We start from the raw sequence: 23,032 nt of genomic DNA, 5'->3' as shown, positions 1-23,032 counted from the left end.
CCTCTTCCTGGGTTTTTACCTAAATGCATTGCTCAGATGTAATGAAAGCAAAGTGTTATTACAACAAAGGAAGATATATAACATTCTTAGAGGTGTTTACAGTGGGTCCTTCACTTGTCATGTGAACCCAGCTTGTAACTTGGCTTCGCACACGTACCTCTTTGCAAGTGGAGTACTAGATCAGATCAGACTTGGTCTTCTGTTTGTGCTTCAGGTGCATTGTCTGCCTCTTCAAAACCATATTTTGAATAATCACAAAAACATTTATGTGCATATATGGCCTTCGTTTTAAAATTAATGAGCATCTAAAAAATATTTGCAAAACTGCTCTGGGAACTGGGGAGGGGAGGGTATGTTGATGATATCATGGGCACTGGCCAATAAGCACCTGCCTTGGAAGGTATTTCCTGATGTGCTGTAAAAAAATGAACACTTCTATTTACTACAGATCTTAGTCTTTAATTTTATTATTGCATTTATATCCCACCTTTCCTCTCAGGAGCTTAAGGTGGTATACATGGTTCTCCTTCATTTTATCCTCACAGCAACCCAGTGAGGCAGGTTAGGCTGAGACACAGTCCTATGGTCACCCAGCAAGCTTCATGGTTTAGTGGGGATCTGACCTCTGCTCTCTCCCAGGTCCTAGTCCAAAACTCAAACCAGCTCCTCCATATATTCCTTCACCTGCAGTTTGAAGTGTTAAAAGTCCACGTGTGTTCAAAGTGGCTTTGAAAAAAGTGCAGACGATTGCTTACGCCCCTCTTTAAATTTCCATTTGTGTTGTGTGTGCAGGTGGTGGCTACTACCAAATTTCCCTTCTATTGAGTAATGGTGTTGAGGAGAAGGATGCCTTTTGAAAAAGGGCCTCTCTAACCAGCTGTTTTGCTTCTATAAACATTTATAGCAGGGCTGGGGAACCTTTTTCAGCCCAAGGTCTGCATTCCCTCATGGGCAACCTTCCGAGGGCCACGTGCTAGTGGTGGGTGAGCCAGACACAAAAAAGTGGGTGGAGCAATGGACTCTTGTACAGTAAGCTATATTCCGGCCACACAAAAATCAGAGGCTTCTGCACGCACATGCATACCTCTTTTCATTTTCCAGCCAGGCAGAAATACTCAAGGAGGGGGCAAAGCAGGGCTGGTAAGAGGTGTGGCCTGGGGAGGAGGCGTGGCCTAGGAAGAGTCCCAAGGGGCGACATGGAGAGGCTTGGAGTGCTGCACTTTGTCCCTGGGCCTGAGATTCCACACTCCAATTTACAGTCTCATTCATATTGTCCTATGAACTGCTGCTGGATCTTCCTGCAATAATTTAACACCCAGAGCCAGGGATGGAGGAGAAATTCAGTCAGTTTGCCTTTAAAACCAAATCTATCAAATTAGTGTTTTCTGAAACAATATGAGAACCGAAACAGTCATTCTTCAAAATTTGGACTTATTCTGACTTTTATGATGCAGTTCTGTGACCAATTTTTACAAAAATGCATATAGGGGGAAAGTGTGCATAAAAGGAATATATTAGTAAAAACATACAAAAATGTATTATATTAGGTGAAATTGCTTTCAAAATGTGTATATTAGTCAAAACTGCATACAGAAGTAGGTTTATTAGAAGAAATTTGCACTAAATTGCTGAAGAATTTTCCTGAGGATTTTTTTTTAAAAAAATCGCAAATTACTGCACAAATGTGGAGAACTGAATTTCAGATTGGAAAAATGAGAAATTGGGAGGACCGAAATTGACAGATTCTTCCATCCCTACTCTGAGCATATGTGAACCCTATGGTGGTAGGAGCCATATTAAGTAGTAGTTCTAGTGGTAGCCGCTAATGCAAATGCACCTTCAAGTTGAGATGGTAGGACAATATAAAATAGATAATATCTTATGAAAGCAAGGCCCAGCCCTGCTCCTTGTAAATTCAGTCTTCCCCTTATACCACATTAGCCTGTTTGTCTATCTGGCTTAGTGTCTACTCTGACTGGCAGCAGCTCTCTTCCCTATCATCCACATCTGATCTTTTTTTTAACTGGAGATGCCAGGGATTGAACCGGGGACTTTCTGCATGCAAAGCAGGTGCACTTCCACTGTGCCAGTAAGAAAACTATCACCATACATGTTGTTTCTGGGAGCCTATCATTGTGCTGTTTCCACAGTCACTCTCAGGGCTGTTGCAGTATGCAGTTATGAATTCACAGTGCATTTGACACCAGTATTTGTTTCATCTCTGAGTTTGAATAAGACAGCTCTGACTTATGTCCAGTGACTGTGCGTGTATGAAATTATTGCTAGTTGCATTTGGCAGGACCATTACCGGATAGCGCTGTTACCCTAGGCCAAAGTAATGGCAGAAATATCAGGCATAAATCAAACTTGTCATCTGGTATAAACACACAGCTCCATCCCAGAGCTCCTCTGCTAGCAGCCCAACCTGTGTCCGCTTGCATGTATCGTTCAGTCTGAAAGAGAAGGCTTCAGTCACAACTTGGAATTCTCTGGTGTCTGTTTTGCCAGAACAGTCCCCTTTTGAACAGGGAGTCAACCCAGCTTGGGATGGACCCATTCAGTAAAAATCAAGGTTTAGTCTCATTCGTGATTATTTATTTAAAGAATGTAGAGCCTACTTTTCACCATATGCCTCAAAATGGCTTACGGAAAAAAGTAAATAAAATTTAAAACATAAATAAAAACATTATTATTGTTATTATTCTTTGTATGTATATCCCACATTTTCTCCAAGGAGTTCAAGGTGGCATACATGGTTCTCCCACTCCACATAAACATCAGAAAAACAGTCGAAAATAGAAAACATTGGAACATTCATAGGTCTCCTGAAATGAAACCCTTTTAAGCTGACATCTAGATCTTAGCAGGGATGGTGCCTGCCTGATTTCTAATGGAAGGGAGCTCTGTAGAATTGGACCCACTATGATTGGTATTAATTAACTAATTGATTCATGTACCTACCGCTTACATGCCAAAATGGCTTCTAGGCAGTTTACAAGTATAAAATCTATGATAAAATCCATACATCATTAAAATATACAATAAAACAATTCCATCAATACATTAGAAACATTCGCAATTAAAATTTGTAATAAAACAAGCCTGTTTAAAAAAAAACAATTAAAATGGTTAAAAGAGCAATTAAAACATTTAGTTCAGCAAGTTCAAGTCCAGGGGAAAAGCTTGTCTAAACAGGTGTGACTTCAAGAGCCGGCAGAATGCTAATGGGACCTCCTGTTATTTCAGCATGGAGGACATTCCACAATACTAATGCTACCAGTGAAAAAGCCTGATGAACATCAGCCTGCTGCAAAACTAACCAGGTTCCATTTGCTAATCTTTATGCCTTTCCCGGGCAGTACTGGAGAACATGCTTTTTTAGGTAACCTGCCAGAGGTGTTTTACTACACTGAAGGCATGACTCCCTGTTAACATGAGTTGTGCTTCTGGTTCATGGCGGAGCGCTAATAGTGTTCCCCCAGATTATCTCTGTGATTGACCTGAAATATATGGGGTAAGGCAATCCTTAAGGTATCCTGGGCCTAAGTTGTTCAGGACTTTGTATGCCTAGTACAAAAACCTTGAACTTGGCCCAGTAGCCGATAGGAAGCCAGTGCAGGTCTTTTTAACATGGGAATCATGTCTTGGTGATAATTTGTTCTTGGTTCAGGTATGGGTTAACCGCCCTCCTTTCAATGTGCACAAGATCAGAGAGTCAAACCAGACCAGATCTTTACAAAACCAGAACTGTTACGTAGGAGTGTCTCTAGGATGAGCCTGAATCTGTTGGCTTCAGGGTTATTTTGCCTGCAAGGAGTTCACAGCTTTGGAGTGCCAACCCCCCTCCTCATAAACATGGTTTTTTTCCCCACACACACACTTCCACATCTGTATTGGATTTAGATCTTGATCTTTCTAGTAATGTGTTGCATGTATTCTTTGGGTGTTTGTAATTTCAGTGTTTTATCTATTGTTCAATGTATCTTTTTTCCCCTTTTCTGACCCCCATCCCTTATTATATTGCAGCAATGCAATGTGACAGGTTTTTTTAACATTTCAGTCGTTTGTTTCTTCTTGTTGTTTATATTTATTAGTCACTTCCCTTGAAAAAGCGACCCAAAGCAACTTACAACAATAAAACACTAAAACCAATTGTAACAAACCAATAGAAAACCTAAAGGCACATCTGTACACATGAGAGGTGTTGCAAAACCTGCTACACTAAAAGAGGCCACCGGTGCCTGAAGCCCATCAAATTAAGGGCAAAAAGCCCAGCTGAAAGGAAAGGTTTTGCCTGTTGTCTAAAAATAGATAATGATGGTGCCAGGCGTGTCTCCCTGGGAAGAGCATTCCACAAGCAGGGAGCCACCACTGAGAATTCCCGTATTCCTGTCACCGCTCTGCTCACCTCCCTCAAAGGGGGCCCCACGAAAGTGGGCCTCAGATGAAGAATTCAGGGTCCAGGTCAGTTCAAGTGGGGAGAGGCAGTCCTTGAGGCGTTGGGTCCTGAGGCTTTGTAGGTCAAACCAGCACTTTGAATTGAGCCCAGAAACTAATTGTTAGCTAGTGCAGTCATGCCACAACCCAGAATGGATTGCTTGTGCCTCCAGTTCTGACTTCAGCACTGAACAGCTACCTGTGCATAAGCAATAGGGCCCAGCATGGCCAACAGTCAGGGTGATGAAAACTACAGTCCAGCAATATCTAGAGGGCCATAGGTTATCCAAAAGCAATAGTAGATAGTCTTTTATCAGAGCCAACTACTCAGCTTTTCAGGCTGGATATTAAATAATCAAAATAGGAAGGGGGGCAGAGAATATTTATGAACTCCAAAGCTTGTTCACTACTTTGTGATACATCAGTTGGTCCTGATAAAGGTACTATGCTGCTGTTGCTTGGGGGTTTCTTGCTCCCTAATGCAGGGATGGGAAACCTTTTTCAGTCTAAGGGCTGTATTATTTCGTGGGCAACTGTCTGGGGCCAGGGGCAAAAGTTAGTGAAGCCATAGATGCATACAGTAGGCTACATTCCAACCATGCAAAAGCTAGAGAATTCTGCACACACTCTCAAACACCCCTCTCTAACCTTCATCCAGGCATCCACGTCCATCCATCCCAGCCTCCTTCTGGAGGAAGGGTGGGATATAAATGTAATAAATAAATAAAAATAACATCCAGGCAAGCAAAAGGCCTTATAGTTAAGGACACATTCCAGCCTGGCAAAAACACTTGAGGAGGGTGTAGAGCAAGGCTGGTGAGGAGTGTGTCCTGGAGAGAGTCCTAAGGGCCGGATAGAGAGACTTGGAGGGCCACATTTGGCTCTTAGGCCAGAGGTGCCCCACCCCTACTCTTTCCTTATTGGGTGGGCCCTTTGATGACTGGGGAGACGGGCAAATATGTGTCTGGGTTTATGTCATTTGTTTTTCTGAAGTTTGGGATATTGGTGATTCATTTTTGCTTTTGCAAATCTCAAATATCTGAATATAAATTCATGAACTGATGGGGTGGGGAGGGGGTGAAAGAAAGAGAGACTGGATCAATACAGCAGAGGTGCATCCTTAGAATGGAGGGTTGGAGGTGAGGCTGGCATCATAATTATTCCCTCCTTGATGGAAGTGACAGGCATTTAGAGAGAGACGTTTCTGCCCATCACTGGCACAGGGCTGTGCCATCTTCCCGTTACTTGTCAGAGGAGGGCTTCAAACTGACAGGCTGCCCCAGGGCAGCTATTTCAGCTCTGATGTAGAAGCTGACAAGCGACAGCTCTGAGATCTGCTGTCATTTGGGCTTGGTTGGGCTCTGCACAGCACATAGAAATACCCAAATAATGCTGAGAAGGGAATCAGGCTGAACCGTCTGGGTGGGGCAAGGGACAAGCTGTTGCATCCGTTTGTAAGCCTTTGGCATTCAGATTCTCCCATTGATACAGGAGTCTGAAGAATAGGTAGCATTAGATTATATTTATCAAACAGTTGCATCCCACTGGCAGTTGTTCACCAGTTTACCTGGTGGGATCGAGGACAAGGCGGCAAATGGTGTTGTTATTATTATCATGTATTTATATAGCGCCATCAGATGCACATGGCACCGTACATAAGATAAAACCAGTCCCTGTCCCAAATGGTGTACATCCTAAATATAATAAAATGAGGACAGGTGAAACAAATAGAGGACAAAGTGGGGACTTCAAATACACATACTCTAGGTATACAAATATTGGTGGGAGAGGGGAGAACCTAAGCTGAAATTCCAAAAGCTTTGAGAAAAAGGAAGTTTTTTAAATAAAACTTAAAAACTGAAAAGGATCCTCCGTGGCGCAGAGTGGTAAGCGGCGGTAACGCAGCCGAAGCTCTGCTCACGGCCAGAGTTCGATTCCAACGGAAGGAGGAAGTCGAATCTCCGGTAAAAGGGGTCGAGGTCCACTCAGCCTTCCATCCATCCGTGGTCGGTAAAATGAGTACCCGGCATACGCTGGGGGGTAAAGAAAGGCCAGGGATGGAACTGGCAATCCCACCCCATATATACAGTCTGCCTAGTAAACGTCACAAGACGTCACCCTAAGAGTCGGAAACGACTCGCGCTATAAGTGCGGGGACACCTTTACCTTTTTTCTTAAAAACTGAAATTGAGGGTGCAGTCCACGAGTGCTCTGGGAGACAATTCCAGGAATACGGAGCAGCAAGAGAAAACAGACAAAGTCATGCTGAAGAGCAAACAATCCAGGAACGGGTAAGAAGCACAGAGTTTGAGGAGCGGTGATCCCAAGCAGGGCTATAATGAGAAATGAGAGATACGGAGGAGCCAGACTGCATAAAGCTCTAAACGTTTAAACAAGGAGCTTGTACTGAATCCTGAAATAAACAGGGAGCCAGCAAAGCGGCTTCAAAAGTGGAGTAACATGGTCAAAATGACAGACCAAATAAATGACCTTGGCAGCAGAGTGTTCAGTAGAAACCAAGGGACTGATACGAGTTCATGGAAGACCAGTCAAAAGAAGATTGCAGTAACCAAGGTGAGAAATAACTAAAGCATAAACTAACATCTTTGCAGAGGAAACAGACAAAAAAGCTCTGATTCTAGCAATATTATAGAGAAAAAACGACAGGACTTTGCTACAGCCTTAATGTGGGGAACAAAAGACAGAAAAGAGTCAAAAGTAAAAGCAAGACTCCGTGCTTCCTCCACAGGATAGAGAGGGATTTTGTTAATAGTGAGAGAAAATGTATATTGTGAAGAGGGCTTAGGAGGAAAGATGAGCAATTCTGTCTTCCTCATAATAAGTTTCAGGCACTGATGAAACACCCAGGCTGAAATGTTTGAAAGTTCTGGCATGTGCTTGAATCCCTCCTGCAAAATACTCACAGTCTGGAGGCACTTTTTGTGCGTCTCTGTAATGTGCCACATATATTAATGGTGCTATGTAAGTAATCTATAGCTAAACTCCTCATGGGACCTGCTGGATGGGCTGTGGTTCATCTATCTTGCTGCCAGGCACAAAACAAACCAATAAACAGCTAACCGTGGCTTTCTTGGATAAATGGAAGAAGAGAAAGTTGTGTGGGGAAAAAAGATACTGTTGTAATGGACAACTTTGATGTATTATATTAAACAGCTGTATGTTCACTACACTTTTTTTAAAAAATGAAGGCTGTACTTAATATAGGGAGTTACCTTATCCCAGGCAGTAGTGGCCAATGGCCCCATGTCAGTGGGACAGTGGAATCCCCTCCAGGTTTTAGTCCAAACTTTCAAGGAGCTGCCCTGGAGCGGATTCCACTGCCGCACTGACTGAGGCCACCAGCCACCACTGATCCCAGGTCAGATTATTTATCTACCTAGCTCAGCAGTCTACACTTGAAAATTGTTGAGGACTTGATGGACCACATAATGATTTTTCTGCCTGTTGCAGCAGATGTAATGTGCTGGGCTAGATGCTGTATGGTTTTTAACTAAACCAAGGTTAAATTTCTTAATTCAAGCCTCCCGTTACCTTTACTACTAATCTTCTCCACTCCTCTCAAGTGCGTCACCCCCTATCACTATCCGGTCCGTCCCATGTACTTTCCCCGCCAACCTCCAGTCTCTTAGAACTTTCCATTCACAGCTGCTGCTCCCTGCCTTGTTCTCAGTTGCACTGTGGACTGTCTGAACCCCAGTTGTACCTTTCTTCAGGATGGCAGCTCATGAATGAATAGCGAATGGATGGACCTCTCCATCCCGATATTGCTACAGTCAAGAAGGTGTTTCATGTCTGTCCTCAGCAGAGTTCAGGGCAGACTAAAGAGCACCATGGGAATCTATATAATAACCGCACAAGTTTTATTTGCCCATATAGCTCACTATTGTCTATTCTGGCTGACAGTGCTTCCCTGGGGTCTCAGGCAGAGGTCTTTCCCATCACCTGCTCCTAGAGATGGGAGAGAAATATGGCTCAGTTTGCATTCAGAGGTGAACATACCTGATTTGCAGTTCCCAAAACAATACACAAACCAAAACACAGCCAACCTTCAAGATCTGCATGTCTCTGGATTTTGCAGTGCATTTCTCCAGCCAAGCCATGAGCACAGAAATGCATATAGTCGGGTAAAGTGTGCATAGAGATGCAGACATTTGTGAAAATAACATAAGAAAATGCATGATATTAGGTGAAATTGCTTGCAGAAATTTGCATATTAGGTAATTTGCAGTAAACTGCAAGGGGACTTTTTAAAAAAATCACAAATTGATGTGGAAATCTGGAGAACTGAATTTGAGATTGGAAAAATGAGAAGCCGAGAGAAACCAAAATTGACAGTTTCGTCCATCCTTGCCTGCTCCCTATTTCTTTTCAACTGGAGATCCAGGGATTAAACCGGGACCACCTGCATGTGCTCTGTATGAGCTAGGCCCCTCTAAGAGAAAATCCAAGTCGCACACGAATACTTACTATACATCATTTATTTTTCATGTTAGTTGAAAAACCCATGCTCAGTACCAACTTCAACTTCTGGAGTTTTCATCAGGCACAATTCCAAGCCTTTTATTTCAGCCTTAAGGGCTAGAAACTTCCTTTTGTAGAAGACAAATAGCTGAGATTCTCATTATGCTGCACTCTGAGCCCACTGCTAATGTCTGTGTTTGAACAGCACGTCTGTTATATAGCAAAATGCACACCCAGATTGGCTGTGGCATATCCCCTCTTTGCTTCTTTCACGGCTTAACCTTCCCTGTGACATAATGACTTCCCCAAACATGAACTGATGAGTAAGCAACAGCCAATGTTTCCACATCCAAGTAAAACACCAGTTAGTTGCACGTAAGGATGGGGGAGAAATTCGATTCAGTTTGCATTTAAAGGTAAACTTAATTAATTTGCATTTTCTGAAACAACGCACAAATAAAAACAGCCATCCTTCAAAATTCACACTTCGTCGAATTTGGCAATGCAGTTCTGTAGCTGAGTAATGGGTACAAAAATGCATATCCTAGGGTAAAGTGTGCATAAAAATGCATAAGTTCATAACGTGCTGATGAATTTTGCCGAGGACTTAAAAGAATGCAAGCTGGTGTGGAAATGTGGAGAACTGAACGTAGATTTGAGAAACCAAAATTGACAAATTTTCCACTCCCTAGTTGCCTGGCTCCTAGGAGTTCTGTTGGTGACAAACAGCATTTCTCCTGGTGGGTGGCAGCAAAGGAGGGCTACCAGACTGATAGCAATATACTTCCTTAAGGCAGCGGAAGCCCTGTTTCACTGCTGAAGCTGGCAGAGGGGTAAGCATCGAAGCAGCAGCTGTGGGCTGAGGTGGCCTCTTCTGATTCCGTGCATGTAGATTCTGATGATCCTTTGAACCTCCAAGAGCCTTTCTTTCCAGCAGGGCCCCCAAAGCCTTAAACCTTCCACTTGCCTGGGGTTGCCACAATACTTTCCTTTTGCAGCGTCTGTTTGGCAAGAAGGGTTGTCTGGAACATCCTGGCTCCCCATGGTAGTTCTTTCAAGCACTTACTCATTCTGCAGCCCTCCCCATGAGGGTGACTTCATTTGTGTCCTCTTGGTTTCAAAGCAACACGCTTTGATGTGCTCGCCGGTACTTTGGTGAAACCAGCCATTTTGAATGTCACCTGCCTGCTCGCTTGCACGCTAATAAGTTTCCAATTGTTGCTTAAGCAAAACCTGTTGTTTTTCCTGTCTGCCGCTTTCTCCTAGGTGATGAAGTTGAGGAAGCTGGCCCAGCAGGTAGCCAATTGCCGACAGTGCCTGGAGCGGTCGACTGCCCTTATCAACCAGGCCGAGCACATCCTGAAGGAGAATGACCATGCGCGGTTCCTGCAGACAGCAAAGAACGTGGCAGAGAGGTATTGCTCAGAAGAGTCTGTTTTGCCCACAAGTTCTTTGTTATGTCCTTACAGCACATCAGACCATTGATCCATCTAGTTCAGCAACTAACTAGCAGCAGATGTCCAGAGCAGCACATGCTGTTGGGCTACAGTTTCTATCAGCCCTAGCCTTGTCATCAGTCACCATGGTGGCTACCCCTGATCTAGGGTTTCCAGCAAGGGTCTTTCCCAGCCCTACTTGGAGATGACAGGGATTGAGTTTGGGACCTTTTGCACGACAACACAAATGTTTGAGGCCACCTGGACCCAAACAGCTGCTTCCAATTTTAACAGATCTTGAGCATTTGCTTTAATTCCTGAGACATTCTTCCTGAGGGAGGAGTCAAGGTGAGGAAGGGGCACTAATGTGAGCACCTTGTTAAAGGGAAGTACTCCTGAATTGACTTGTTAATACTGCCAGAGTAGATTCTGCCACCTCCTCCCTCCCATTCTATGGTGGCTCCATCCACAGTAAAAAGGCTGTAGCTCAGTGGTAGAGCGCATGTTTCATCTACCTGCCCCAGGGCCTAACGCTTTCCTTAGAGTTGGAAGCAAGACGGATCTTTGTGTGCCAACTGTGGCTACGGATGTTCTGAGCCAGCATCAGCACCTGGCATACTTTGGCAGCTGCCAGGCACACCGCTGATTGCCTGCCCCGGACACACTCACAGTGGCCCAGCACTAGCAGCTTGATTTAATTATTCTTTACATTTTCCCACAGTGCCCCTGACTTACTGTTACTCTGGGGCATTATGGGAAACGTAAAAGTGTGGCTAGATCCAGCCTCCCAATGGTACTTGCAGTGCTGCCACTACAGCTAGGTAAGCCCATCTGAGCCAACCAGAGGACGCTTTGCCCAGGGGCCCTGTGGAATTTCTCAGAATCATCAGTTTGAGAGTGAAAGGACCCTGAATATAAAGAAGGGCTATGAGGAGGCAGGGACCAGTGTTGGTGATCCCTACTGCATCAGCGGGGATCCTCCCAGTGACAGCATCTAGGCTCCCCTGGGCAGAGAATCCACTTTTGGGGAAGTAAGGGGGGGAATGTGGGAGAGGGAGAAACACAGAGAAGGAGAGTCTCACAGCTAGGGTAGAAAATTAAAAGTGAGTGCCATGTGATCCAGTGTGGTATAATGATAAGGATGTTGAGACACCAGGGTTTGAATCAGCAAGGAAGCTCACTGGATGACCCTGGGTCAATCACTATATATCTCAGCTTAAATTACCTCACAGGGTTGTTGTGAGGATCAAATGAGGAGGGGAGAACCATGTATGCCACCTTGAGCTCTTTGGAAGACAGGCGGGATATAAATGTAAAAAAAGAAAGAAATGTTATAGATTGAAATTAAATGTGGGTCCAAATATGGGTAAAGGTGAATGTTACTGATCTGGAGGATTTCTGCAGCCCCACCAAGTAGATGGGATGTAAATGGCTCTTGTGGAGATCAACAAAGGTTTTGGGGAATTGTCCCAGTCCACCAGCACCAGGCTACCAGCATCTTTCATGGGCAATTGAAGTCCTGCACTCTACGCTCAGGTGTCTGTCTTCCCCTCCTTACCCTCTTCCTGCTGGTGGTTGCATCACTGCCAGGCTGTTTTCAGCTCTTTAATCAAAAATCAAAGTGCCGCCTGGGAGTTACAAACACCACCTAATGTATATTGATGCTCTCTTCTGTCTTTCAGGGTCGCCATGGCAACAGCATCCTCTCAAGTTTTGATACCCGATATCAATTTTAACGATGCCTTTGAAAACTTTGCTTTAGATTTTTCCAGAGAGAAGAAACTGCTGGAGGGGCTGGATTATCTAACAGGTTTGTGCCAGTTCTGCAGTCCCAGCTCATCCCCCATACACTCTTAACCTCCCACCCCCACCACCGGTTTGACCTGCTTTGCTTTGCCATTCCTTCACTGCTGCAACAATGTCAATGGAAACGGGGGAAATGGTTTCATTATAATTTACTTTCCCTATAATTTACATCTGATGTTCTTTAACTAATGCCAATGATCCAGCTTGCTTTGCATTTCAGTGGGGTTCTGCTTTTACCAATCCAGAACAACAGAGGCCTCTGAAAAGGCCAATACGCACGTGATGCTGCTGTTGGCACACCACTGCAGATCATGTTAATGTGGATTAATAGCGGTGTGCTTCATCCTGCAAATAGCCAAGTGAGCTCATACCAGTTCACTAGAGCCTGGGATCTAGCATAGAGAACTGGGTTTTTTTCTCCTTCACAGTCACTCTTGGGGACACCATGCTCAAGGGCACACAGTATATTCGAGATAATGCATCTGAGTCATCTTTTGCTTGTTTTGAAATCCTGTGGAAGGGAGCAGGATTCCCTTCCACCAGGGTCAAGCTCAAGTGGAGAGGGAAAGAGAGACCCCCCAGGAGCTGGCTAACTGCCTTGACTCCTGCTGAAGAAGAGGAGAAGGAACTGCCATCAGACACAATGCTTCATTCTTCCGGATGGCAGCAATAGGTTTTTGGTAAGCCAAAGAAGCTGTCTTACTCTGGGAGCGACTGCTCTTCCTTCGTAGGCAAAAGCAGCTGCCCCGAGTAAGCAAGCATAAAAAAAGTTGCTATTTCTGCCGGGCAAGAGATGAGCAGGGTGGGCAATGATTATTCTGGTCCACATATGCAGGTAGAATGAGGTGGGAAAGTGTACTGTACCCACTTCAAGCTACAGGTGGGCGTATGCCATTTTTTAATGCTTCCTCACATAAAATACTTCTTGCAAAGTGGAAAATAAGCACAGTCCACTTCCTGCTGTGCTAGGTTTCTACATAGGAGCATTTAAAAATGGGACTTTCATCACCTGCATCTTGAGGTGTACAGTCCACTCTTCTCCCTCAGGATTCTACCACCTTACTCTGCTGGATATCTAGCCAAGGCCACAATTCAGTGATAGAACGTCTGTTTTGCATGCAGAAGGGCCCAAGTTTAATCCCTGGCATCTCTCAGTAGGCTTAGGGAAGATTCCCTGACTGAAACCCTGGAGAGTGTAGACCAGCCTTCACCTTCCTGTCTTCTTGCTTTCAGCCAGTTCAGGGGTGGCCCTGGCTATTACGCAGAATGGTCTTCACGAAGGCCTCATCTTCACTATACATTTAAAGAGAAGGGCTTTTTTAAATAGGCAGCTAGATCCAAAGTGGGCAATTTAAAAAGAATATTTAGGCAGGTCAAAAATTCAAGTAATGCAAAAAGTTTTATTGTCTTAGGAAGAAAGGGACTGATAGCAACATGAAAAGTGAATTAAGGCCACACCCATACTATACATTTGAAGCAGTATCATACCACTTTAAATAATCATGGTTCCCCACCCCCAAGTATCCTAGAAACTGTAGTTTGTTAAGGATGCTGAGAGGAGACCCCCTCACTTACTGTGATTACACTTCTACACTGCTGGACTGTTAAAGTAACATACTTACCTGAAGTGATTGCTTTTACCCTATGCTGTTTTTCTAATCTGTGGTGGCTAACATGGCTTCTTGACAGCCGTCAAGCTGCTAACGTCCTGTCTGTTGTGTCACCTGTTTCCCCTACAGCACCCAACCCACCGTTAGTCCGTGAAGAGCTTTGCACTGCCTCCCATGACACCATCACCGTCCACTGGATCTCGGATGACGAGTTCAGCGTCAGCTCATATGAACTCCAGTACACCATCTTCACTGGCCAGGCCAACTTCATCAGTAAGTAGCTGTTGGCTAGCTTGTCTCCCCATTCTGCAGGCAAACTTGGAAAATGTGAGCACCTTCACGTAGTGGAATGCTGCCCCCCAGGCGTGCTGAGTGAAGGATGCAGCATCGCCGTTAACCGTCTCCTTGCTCATCTTGAATTTTTGCCTATGGAAATGTTTTGGGCGAAGGAGAGGGATTGGGGAGGGAAAGTTTCTCTCACAAGCACCGTTTTCCTTCTTCACACATTGTCCACTGCCTGTTTGCCGCTGCTGCTTCCCTGATCTGCAGCTCAGGTGCCGTTTTCCGAAATCCATTGGCTTCTTTCTTTCATAAGCTTAGCCATTTGGGGGGGATCATGCAAGTAATGTGATGATATCATATCTTTGCACAGCCAGTCAGATGTGTGACAATCTTACTAAGGCTGAGCAGAGTGAGGAGAGCAATGTTTCCTGCCCCAACTCTGTATGGGTGAATGCTCTTACCCTTCTTTGCAGCCCTCTCTCTCTCGCTCGCTCGCACGCACGCACGCACGGACACACACTTTTGTTGTTTTGAAAGTACTACAGTATCCTGGACATAAAGTTCAGCTCAGTTTAGATGGACCTGTAATCTCCCCACCACACCCCCATGTTATAAATGGTCCTACCCCCCCTGTTTGTAAATCCTCTGGAGCCAGAGCAACTGAGGCTATAGTTTAGAAAACTGAGAAGGGGCAGAACCGTCGTAGCTGAAGCAAACAGTAGTTGAAGTGACAGATGCCCAATAAGAGGCTGAGATGTGAATGTGGTTCCCAAAGCAGTGTTTTGCAGGGAGGGGGACTTTTTCCCTAAGAGACCCTCCAAACATTGTTTTGTTTTGTGTTTTTGCAGGGGGGAGAGGAGGTGTTTTCTGCAACACGTCATTGATGCAATAATAATGCATTGGGGTTGATTTGTACTGAACTGTCCACACATCATTCCAGTTTGTTAGTTGTTCTGCAGCGCTTCCTCAGTGTTACTATGTTATTGCGGTCTGGAGGGCCATTCTTGCACAATAGTGCAACAGAAGCAAAGCAAAAAACAAACAGGGATATTTGTGGTGTAAAAAGTTATAGGATTTCAGCAGGAAGTAATGGGACATGCGCTAATTGGAAACAAAGCGGTATATCCACTCCAACACTTTTGCAGGTGCAAATAGTACTGAAAGGGGGATCATGTGTAACCACCGCAGTAGCACCATGAGCACAAATCATTGTGAATGCACAATAAAAAGGGTGTCTGGAGCAGCAAAGTGCTTTTTTACCTTAGTAGGGCAAACTTGCAAGCAATGTTGTACAACTTAGTGATAGTGAACCTCAGGCCCAGCGACCAATTGTGGCCTCCCAGGCCTCTCTGTTTGGCCTTTGGAACTCTCTCCAGGCCACACTCCCTCTCCCTAGGCCACACCCCTCACTGGCCCTGCTTCATACCCCCAGTGTCTTTACCTAGCTACAATGTGTCTTTGAACCCTGACCATGCCTCCTGCTTGTCTGGATTGAGGATAAAGAGGGGTGTGTGAGCCTACTGTACAAAGATAAAAGTATACATTTGTTGCTTCACCCACTTTTGCCTCTGGCTCCACCCACCACTGGCATGTGGCCCTCGGAAGACTGTCCAGAAGGGAATGTGGCCCTCAGGTTGAAAAAAGTTCCTCACCCCTGCTGTACAACTTTGTGGTGGTGGTGGTGGGAATGCATTGAAAGATTTGGAGTACATAAACCTGGATAAGCCCTAGGACAGGTTATAGTATTAGCAAGGCTACCAAGGACACCTCTAGCCTCAATGCCTCAGTGGAAACATCTTACCTGCTTGAAGGTTATCCGCTCAGCAAGGTTGCCCATGGGAATCTTTGCACTGGTTAAAATTGACTTCAAGTCACATCTCTCCTGCTTCATGCAAGCGGATATCAATGCTGAGAGGTGCCCGTGCAGCAGTTGCATGACCAGAATAAACCTATAAAGCAAACCTAAATTAAAAGAGACTTGTTTTAATTAAGCAGTCTATGCATTTTTCTAAATAAATTCTAAATAAATATACATTGTGTAAATCAGAGCAAATTCACAAACAAAATCGGCATGTTGGAAGTGGATTGAGGGAGGTCCATGCAGAGTTTGACTTGTAGCAAAATGGTTGTGGGGACTCTCAGTTTGACCTGGGCTTACTGTACCGTCACAGAGCTGCGGAAAACTTGGGTGCTGTTGCGCTAAATGTGGTTCACTTGGTACCTGGAGAAGCTGGCACCACCCAGCAGTTTCTGCACTCAATTTGAGACTCTCAGCATGGCAATTTGATTGTGAATTGGCTCTCAGCAAGGCCAGAAAATAACATGATGTGATTACAGGGCGGAAAGGGGAAGGAGTGGTTTGCAAGAATTTTAACTGGATACTACAAAGGCAAATCTCTGAGTGGCTTGTTTTATTTCTGGCCTGTAATTGCTCGTCTCCAAGATGGCCCATCAAGAAGGTAATGGAGTTAAGCTGCAGGGCAGAGAAGTGTAGTGGCCACAGGTTAACTTGATGTGATGGAGGGAACACAGACTTCCCTAGACAGTTGTTGTTTATCAGTAATGAAACATGTCCACAGAATAACCAGCTTCAAACTCTATCATTTCATGTCCTTTTTATCCCACCTGTCTCTCATCAGGTCCAAATCCTTTTTGTTAAGCAAATAAAAAAAAACTTCAGTTATTCCATTTGCTAGCTAAGCACCAATTCAGATGTTCAAGAGGAAAATCACATGGTGTACTTCTCCTAGCACTGTATTGCTTTAGTAAATAGATGGGCAAAAGCACCCTGTACATGGAAAGTCAGCAGGTTGGGGACAAGGGTTCTAGCCTTATCCTGATGTGCTAGTTTTCCATATGCACGGAGAGGTTTACCGTGGAGAAAAGTTTGAACTTGTGAGTGCCAGCCTGCCTTCTGAAGTGTCACATTCTTAAAATGTCTGTACCATTTTTCCTGAATGTTTGAATGGATGCTGTGTTTAATCCATTGTTGGCTAATTGATACATTGGTTGTGTATTCACCATACATTTAAAGCACATCCTCTACCCTCAAAGAATCCTGGGAACAGTAGTTTACCCCTCACAGAGCTATGGTTCCCGGCACCCTTAAGAAACTACAGTTCCCAGGATTCGTTGGGGGAAGTCATGTGCTTTATATGAATGGTGTGAATGCATTCTTAGTGAGGAAAGCGTGAGCGTGGAAGAAGCGTCTCAGAGAGCACGTCTCCAGGCAGTTAGAAAAAAAGTTGAAGAGGAGAAAAGGCCTGTAGCTCAGTGGTAGAGCATTTGCTTTGCATGCAGAAGGTCCCAGCTTCAATTCCCAGCCTCTCCAGGTTGGGCTCAGAGGAAATCCTGGAGAACCACTGCCAGTGAGTGTAGACAGTACTAAGCTAGACAGACTAAGGATCTGAGTTTGAGTCCTTCCATCGGCAAGCAAAGACTTTTTTATTCCAACAAGCCTTTGGAACTGAAGGCTGTTAAGGACAGGGCTTGATGGGTGCTGCATTGCTATTGTCTAATTGTATTATTTTAAACTAAGTTTAATGAATGGTTTTAATACTGTAAATAGTTTAATTCTATTTTAATCTAGACTTTTGTATGTTTTTAATTATATGTGTGCTTTTATCTGGAAGCCGCCGTAAATTCCAGTTTTGGAAAAAGGGCGGGGTAAAAATAATTATAATAAATAAATAAATACAAGGCAGCTTCCTATGTTCCTAGAGTGAGAAAGTTTGAAGGTCTGCCAGACATTCTGTGGGTTTTGAAGGGTGGAGTAGAGGCCTAAAGGATTTGTTATCCACAGAGATGGGTGGTCCAGTGAATCACTCCATGTAATAAAATCTTGTCTCTCTTGAGACCAGCTGTTCAAAGAGCCCCACTGGCAAGCATGTATCACTGCCCTTTTGCATGCATGCACACACACACACACACACCATCGGCTAATAATAATAGGATTGATTTACTTTTTCTCCCACTGTCCCCAAGGAATTTCATAAAAGGCCGCTGAGTAATTCTGTTAGAAAATGCCTGTCTTGTCTAATCACTCCTGTAACACTGTAGAAACTTTGTTTGGCAGGGAAGGAGTTTAAAGTGAGACTGAGGGCTAGGTAAAATACAAGAGTTACAGTCAAAACACAAAATAACAAAACTGTCTAGCCTAGTCAGTACTTACAAAGAGGTAAACAGCAAAATAACTTCATGGTTCCACATCTCCCCAGAGATGTATAGCCTGGATAGTGGATGAAAGATGGAACTTCACCTAGGTAGCATCAGCAACCATAGGGTACAGTGGGGAACAAAGACTTAAGGACTGAATCCTGTTCTTATGGAAAAATGCCCAGCAACAGCCAGGAGTTAATTAGCCAATCAGGGGGCTTTCTGATGATGAAATATTTCTGGAGTTTTCGTGCCCAGTGGTCACATACTCCCCAACCTTCCCAGGTACCAGTCTCCACTGATAAGCAGGTGTTCTTGCTTGCACGTAATTAGCTACCTTCAGCTGTGAGAACTGCAAACTCATAGCCTCTCAGAGGCCCCATCTCAGACAAGATGTTTCCCCCCACAATTCTTTGCCTCAGATCCATTTTAGAAATCTGGCGTTCTTGACAGGCCCAATTCAAGATGTTGTCACTTATGTGGAAAGCCCTCAAAGACTTGGGACTTAGGTATTTGTCAGAGCACCTCTTCCCATATCAACCAGCTCGAGTCCTGAGATTGCCAGAAGGCCATGCTTGTACTCTCACCGACAGATGTGAACCTTTGTGTGGGAACCTGAGGTAGGGTCTTCTCTGTGGTGGCACCCCAGTTGTGGAGCTCTCTCCCCTTGGCGGTGCAGATGGCTACATCACCAATGAGCTTGTTTTCCCAAGCTCTCAGTGAGAATCTTCAGAAAATATTGAATAGAATTTAGGAGCGTAGGAAGCTGCCTTATTCTGAATCAGAGCATTGGTCCGTCTAGCTCAGTATTGTCTACACTGACTGGCAGTGGCTCTACAGGGTTTCATGCAGGGGTCTCTCCCAACTCTACCTGGAGCTGCCAGGGACTGAAATTGGGACCTTATGGATGCAAAACAGATACTCTCCCACTGAGCTGTGGCCCTTCACATTGTGGCAAGATCCCAAGTGAAACCTCTCGCCACGGTTGGTGAGAATTTTCAGGAAAACCTTTTTCTCCTGTTGTTTCATCCATGCCAAATCCTATGTTGCCCTTTGTCCTCCAACACTGTAGGAAAGGCCATGTATTTTCCCCCCTTTGTGAGTCACTGTGCTTGTTAGTGTCTATGATTATCAGTTTGTTAATTAGCACCATCTAAGTGACAAAAAAGCAGATTCCTTAACAGAATTCGACATCTGTCCCTGTGTTCCTACTCAGTCTTTGCAAAAGAGCTAGCAACAAAGCCAATTCAAGTCCGTTGTTATAACAAAGCCTTCAGTGTTTATTGGGATGGTTAATCAAATTAGAAATCATTGAATTGACTGAAAAGGTGACCTTAATTATTTGGGCCACCAGCAGATTATTATTTTTTAAGTATATTAAAGGGAAGTCCTTCTAAACACTGCAGATGGCAAGGACCATTTTAAGAGGGATCCTCCCATCTCTCGCAAGAGGGGAAAACACCTCTTCCAAGACAATCTCACGTTTACATCATCTGAAAACAAATAAAAAATGCTCGTTGCTTCAGAAATATTGTTTCCATCAATATGCAGATTTGGAATGTTTTGATTCCGCAAGCAAAAGTTATAACACCAAGCTGTCAGTGACGTGACCTCCAATCCATTTGCCCACCGAGGGACTCTCTTGGCTGGGCCAATGTTGCTTTAATGAGCTTCGTTTCCATTGCATAATAAAATGAGCTGGTCTCTGTCACTTCTTTTCCTTCACACTTCTCCTGCAGGCTCCTCTGAACCTGCCAGGCAAAACAATAAATCAACTGGAAAGATGCAGCCTCCCACCTAGGGATGGGGGAGAATATTGCCAAAACAGACCTGGCACTGGATTCCAGCTGAATTCGATAGTTTGCCATCCTTTCAGACTGGCACCTATTTCTTGGTGCAGGCCGCAGCTGTAATCGGCATGGATTTTGTGGCCGCGGCTGCAAATCAGCAAGAATTTATTCTTTCAAACTTTCCCCCCTATTTTATGTTGAGTTATTTTCGTAATGCTCCATAAATGGCGTGTTTCCTTTAAGAAGCCAGCAATTCATGCCCTTGTGACTTCCATCGCTTGTCAGTCAGCTGCTCGCGAAACCCCAGGCATTGCTAACAAGGAAAAGAAGCTTCAGTTAGCCAATTTAAAATCACGTTTCATTGTACTTGCAAATAAATACCCGTGCTGCGAAGCCTCCTAGGTTCATTCTTTAGCCCTCTTTTTCTCTGTTTTCACATCCCCTCACTTCCCCAAATTTTAGTAACCTTAGTATTTTACAGTAATGTTCCCAATGAAGCCAGTTTTGAATCTAGGTCGTCCTAAGGGTAAAGGGTAACCCTGACACCTTTTGGCTCCAATCGGGTAACCTCTGAGACTTTTGCCTCAGACTTTTGCCCCAGAAAGCACTTGTTACAATTACCGGAGCCCTTTAGAGGTAACTGACTAGACTGAACAGTCTGAATTCAGTCTGTCCAGTTGTGGTCAGGATGGCACTCTGTCCACCACTACCTCAAGTGGGTTTGTTTTGCTTTGCTTCTTTGCTTGGAGCATGGTCCTATTGACCGATACAGGACCCTGATTGACCTCCTCTTTATTATTAAATATGAAGAGCACATTGATTGGAGTTTTCACAAGGTTGATATATGCAAAGATGCTTCTGCAATGTAACGAGCTTTCTGGGTTTTATGGCTTGCCTTTTGTATCAGTCGCTAATGTTGACCTACGTGTGAGAGGAATGGGAAACTGCTCCTGTCTTCCTGGAGGGTCCTTTGGGACCTGCCCTTCTTTGGTAAAGAACAGATGAACAAACTACACATATACAGATATTTAACATACATTGTAATACCTTGAGACCTCCATGGCTCCTGACATTGATAACTACAAAATTTTGACCACCAAAAAAAATAAAAATAAACCGTGGATCAAATCACCCAAAAACGCACACAGCAGATCGAATCAGCAAGTGCAAGAGCAAGCAGGAACAAAAAAATGGCAGATTGGGGTTAAATGACAGATTATCGGAATGCAAGCGGATCGGAACCATGCAGCGAACCCCATCCCAACTCTCAGCCTGCCTTGCGCTTGCTTCTCCTATGGCTTTCTGTCTCTGTTCTCAGGTGATAGATATCTCTCTTTGGATTAGATAGATTCATGGAGGGTGGCTTCCAGCAACAGGTACTAACCATGGTGCTGAAGATTTTGTTTGATCCATGTTTTTAAGCGAAGCAACTTTAATCTGCACTTTTACAGGCTAAATGTGTAATTTAGGGGGAAATGTGTACAAAATGCACATTTGGGGAGGGAAGAAATGTGTACAATTTAAATGCTAATTTTTTACGTGGTTTACAAAAAAAAGCTGGATGGAAAGAACCTACGGTTGAACACATGAAAAACTGACATGGACTGGAAGTAGATTGATCTGTCCATCTCTGGCTTATTGGAACCTCGATGCCCTTAGGGAGGATGCTTCGGAATACCAGTTGCTGGGGGATCAGCACCTGCTTGTGGGCATCTGAGAGTAGGGCTGTAAGAAGGCATCATTTCCCTGTCCCATCCTATATTTGTTTCATTCAGCACTGTTTCTGTTCCAATGCAGTTTGTCTTCCACCAAAAACTGCATTATTAGAATCGCTGTCTGCTATGGTGAAATTAGGTACATTGTCATTACTTTATTCCATCCCATTCATTTCAGTGCAAAGGAAAAGCAATGCAGATTGTGGGAGTTCAGGCTATAATCAAATATGTGTCATTTGAGGACTGAAAGCAGTAGCAACAGTGTTGGATTGATTTCCATTCCAGACATGGGATGAATAGATGAACATTGGCAATTTTTGTTTTCATCAGAATTCTCTTACGTCCCTATCTGAGAGGCATCTCAACACGCACCTGGTTGACCATTGTGGAAAATAGGATGCTAGACTCGATGAACCTTTTGCAGCATTTTTCTTACATCTCTCTGCTCCCCTTCTTCCTTCCTTCCTTCTGCAGGCCTGTACAATTCTATGGACAGCTGGATGATCGTCCCCAACATCAAGCAGAACCACTACACAGTGCACGGGCTGCAGAGTGGCACACGATACATCTTCCTCGTCAAGGCAATAAACCAGGCTGGCAGCCGGAACAGCGAACCTGCCAGGCTCAAGACAAACAGTACGTGTCTCCAGGCATGCCTTTTCTTCCAAGCAGCAAATGGGGAGGAGAAGCTGGGGTATGAATGGGTTGCATTGTCAAGGCCGCTTTACAAATGTATGGTGTGCTCAGGGTTTACAGTCTAACAGAGAACTCTCTCTACAGTGTGTGGCTCCCTTTGGGAGGCCTGTCTGTCTTGGCAATTTCTTCAAAGTGGAAATACATGGAGATAATTCTGAACTCATCCCTGGAGATGCCCTGGTCTTATACTTCAGATGCTGTTGAGGTTCTTGTCTGTCTAGGGCTGTCAGGCTCACTGACCTTCTCAATATAGGCCGTGTTGGACTCATTCTGCAGGCAAAATTGCTGTGGCCCCAAACTGGCTTATTTATTCTGTTACAGTGGAAGAAAGTAAGGTGGAAACAAAGGCATTCATGCTGGCTGTTGAAAGGATAGGAAGCCACTGCAGGGATTGACATCCAAGGGCCTGAAATGCAATTTTTGATTGACTGTAGGAACTCACTGAGCATAAGTAAAAGGATGGTGAAAATACTATGGTTTCTCCAGAGGCTCTACTTGGAACCTTCTAGGTTCCAAACCCTAAACCTCTCCATAGCTGTGCTGTCTTGGACTGATGGGAGTTGTAGTCCAAAACACCCAGAGGATACAATGTTGAGGAGGGCTGGGTTAGAAGGTATCAGAGA

The 23,032-nt window shown here is 44.4% G+C and overlaps 1 protein-coding gene across 1 annotated transcript in view; it reads left to right on the top strand.

Moving 5' to 3' along the window:
* The window catches only part of MID2 (midline 2), a 211,809-nt gene that overhangs the window by 164,983 nt on the left and 23,794 nt on the right, over positions 1 to 23,032 (top strand). Inside the window, exons 5-8 of the mRNA XM_061598437.1 lie at positions 10,186 to 10,334; positions 12,038 to 12,165; positions 13,901 to 14,044; positions 22,188 to 22,349. Coding sequence (XP_061454421.1) covers positions 10,186 to 10,334; positions 12,038 to 12,165; positions 13,901 to 14,044; positions 22,188 to 22,349 — 583 coding nt within the window. The remainder of the gene's footprint in view (positions 1 to 10,185; positions 10,335 to 12,037; positions 12,166 to 13,900; positions 14,045 to 22,187; positions 22,350 to 23,032) is intronic.

This window comes from Rhineura floridana, chromosome 16, assembly GCF_030035675.1.
Source record: "Rhineura floridana isolate rRhiFlo1 chromosome 16, rRhiFlo1.hap2, whole genome shotgun sequence".
In the NCBI taxonomy this organism is placed as follows: Eukaryota; Metazoa; Chordata; class Lepidosauria; order Squamata; family Rhineuridae; genus Rhineura; species Rhineura floridana.
The sequence above is the reverse complement of the archived record's forward strand: the minus strand, read 5'-3'. Positions and strand labels throughout refer to the sequence as shown.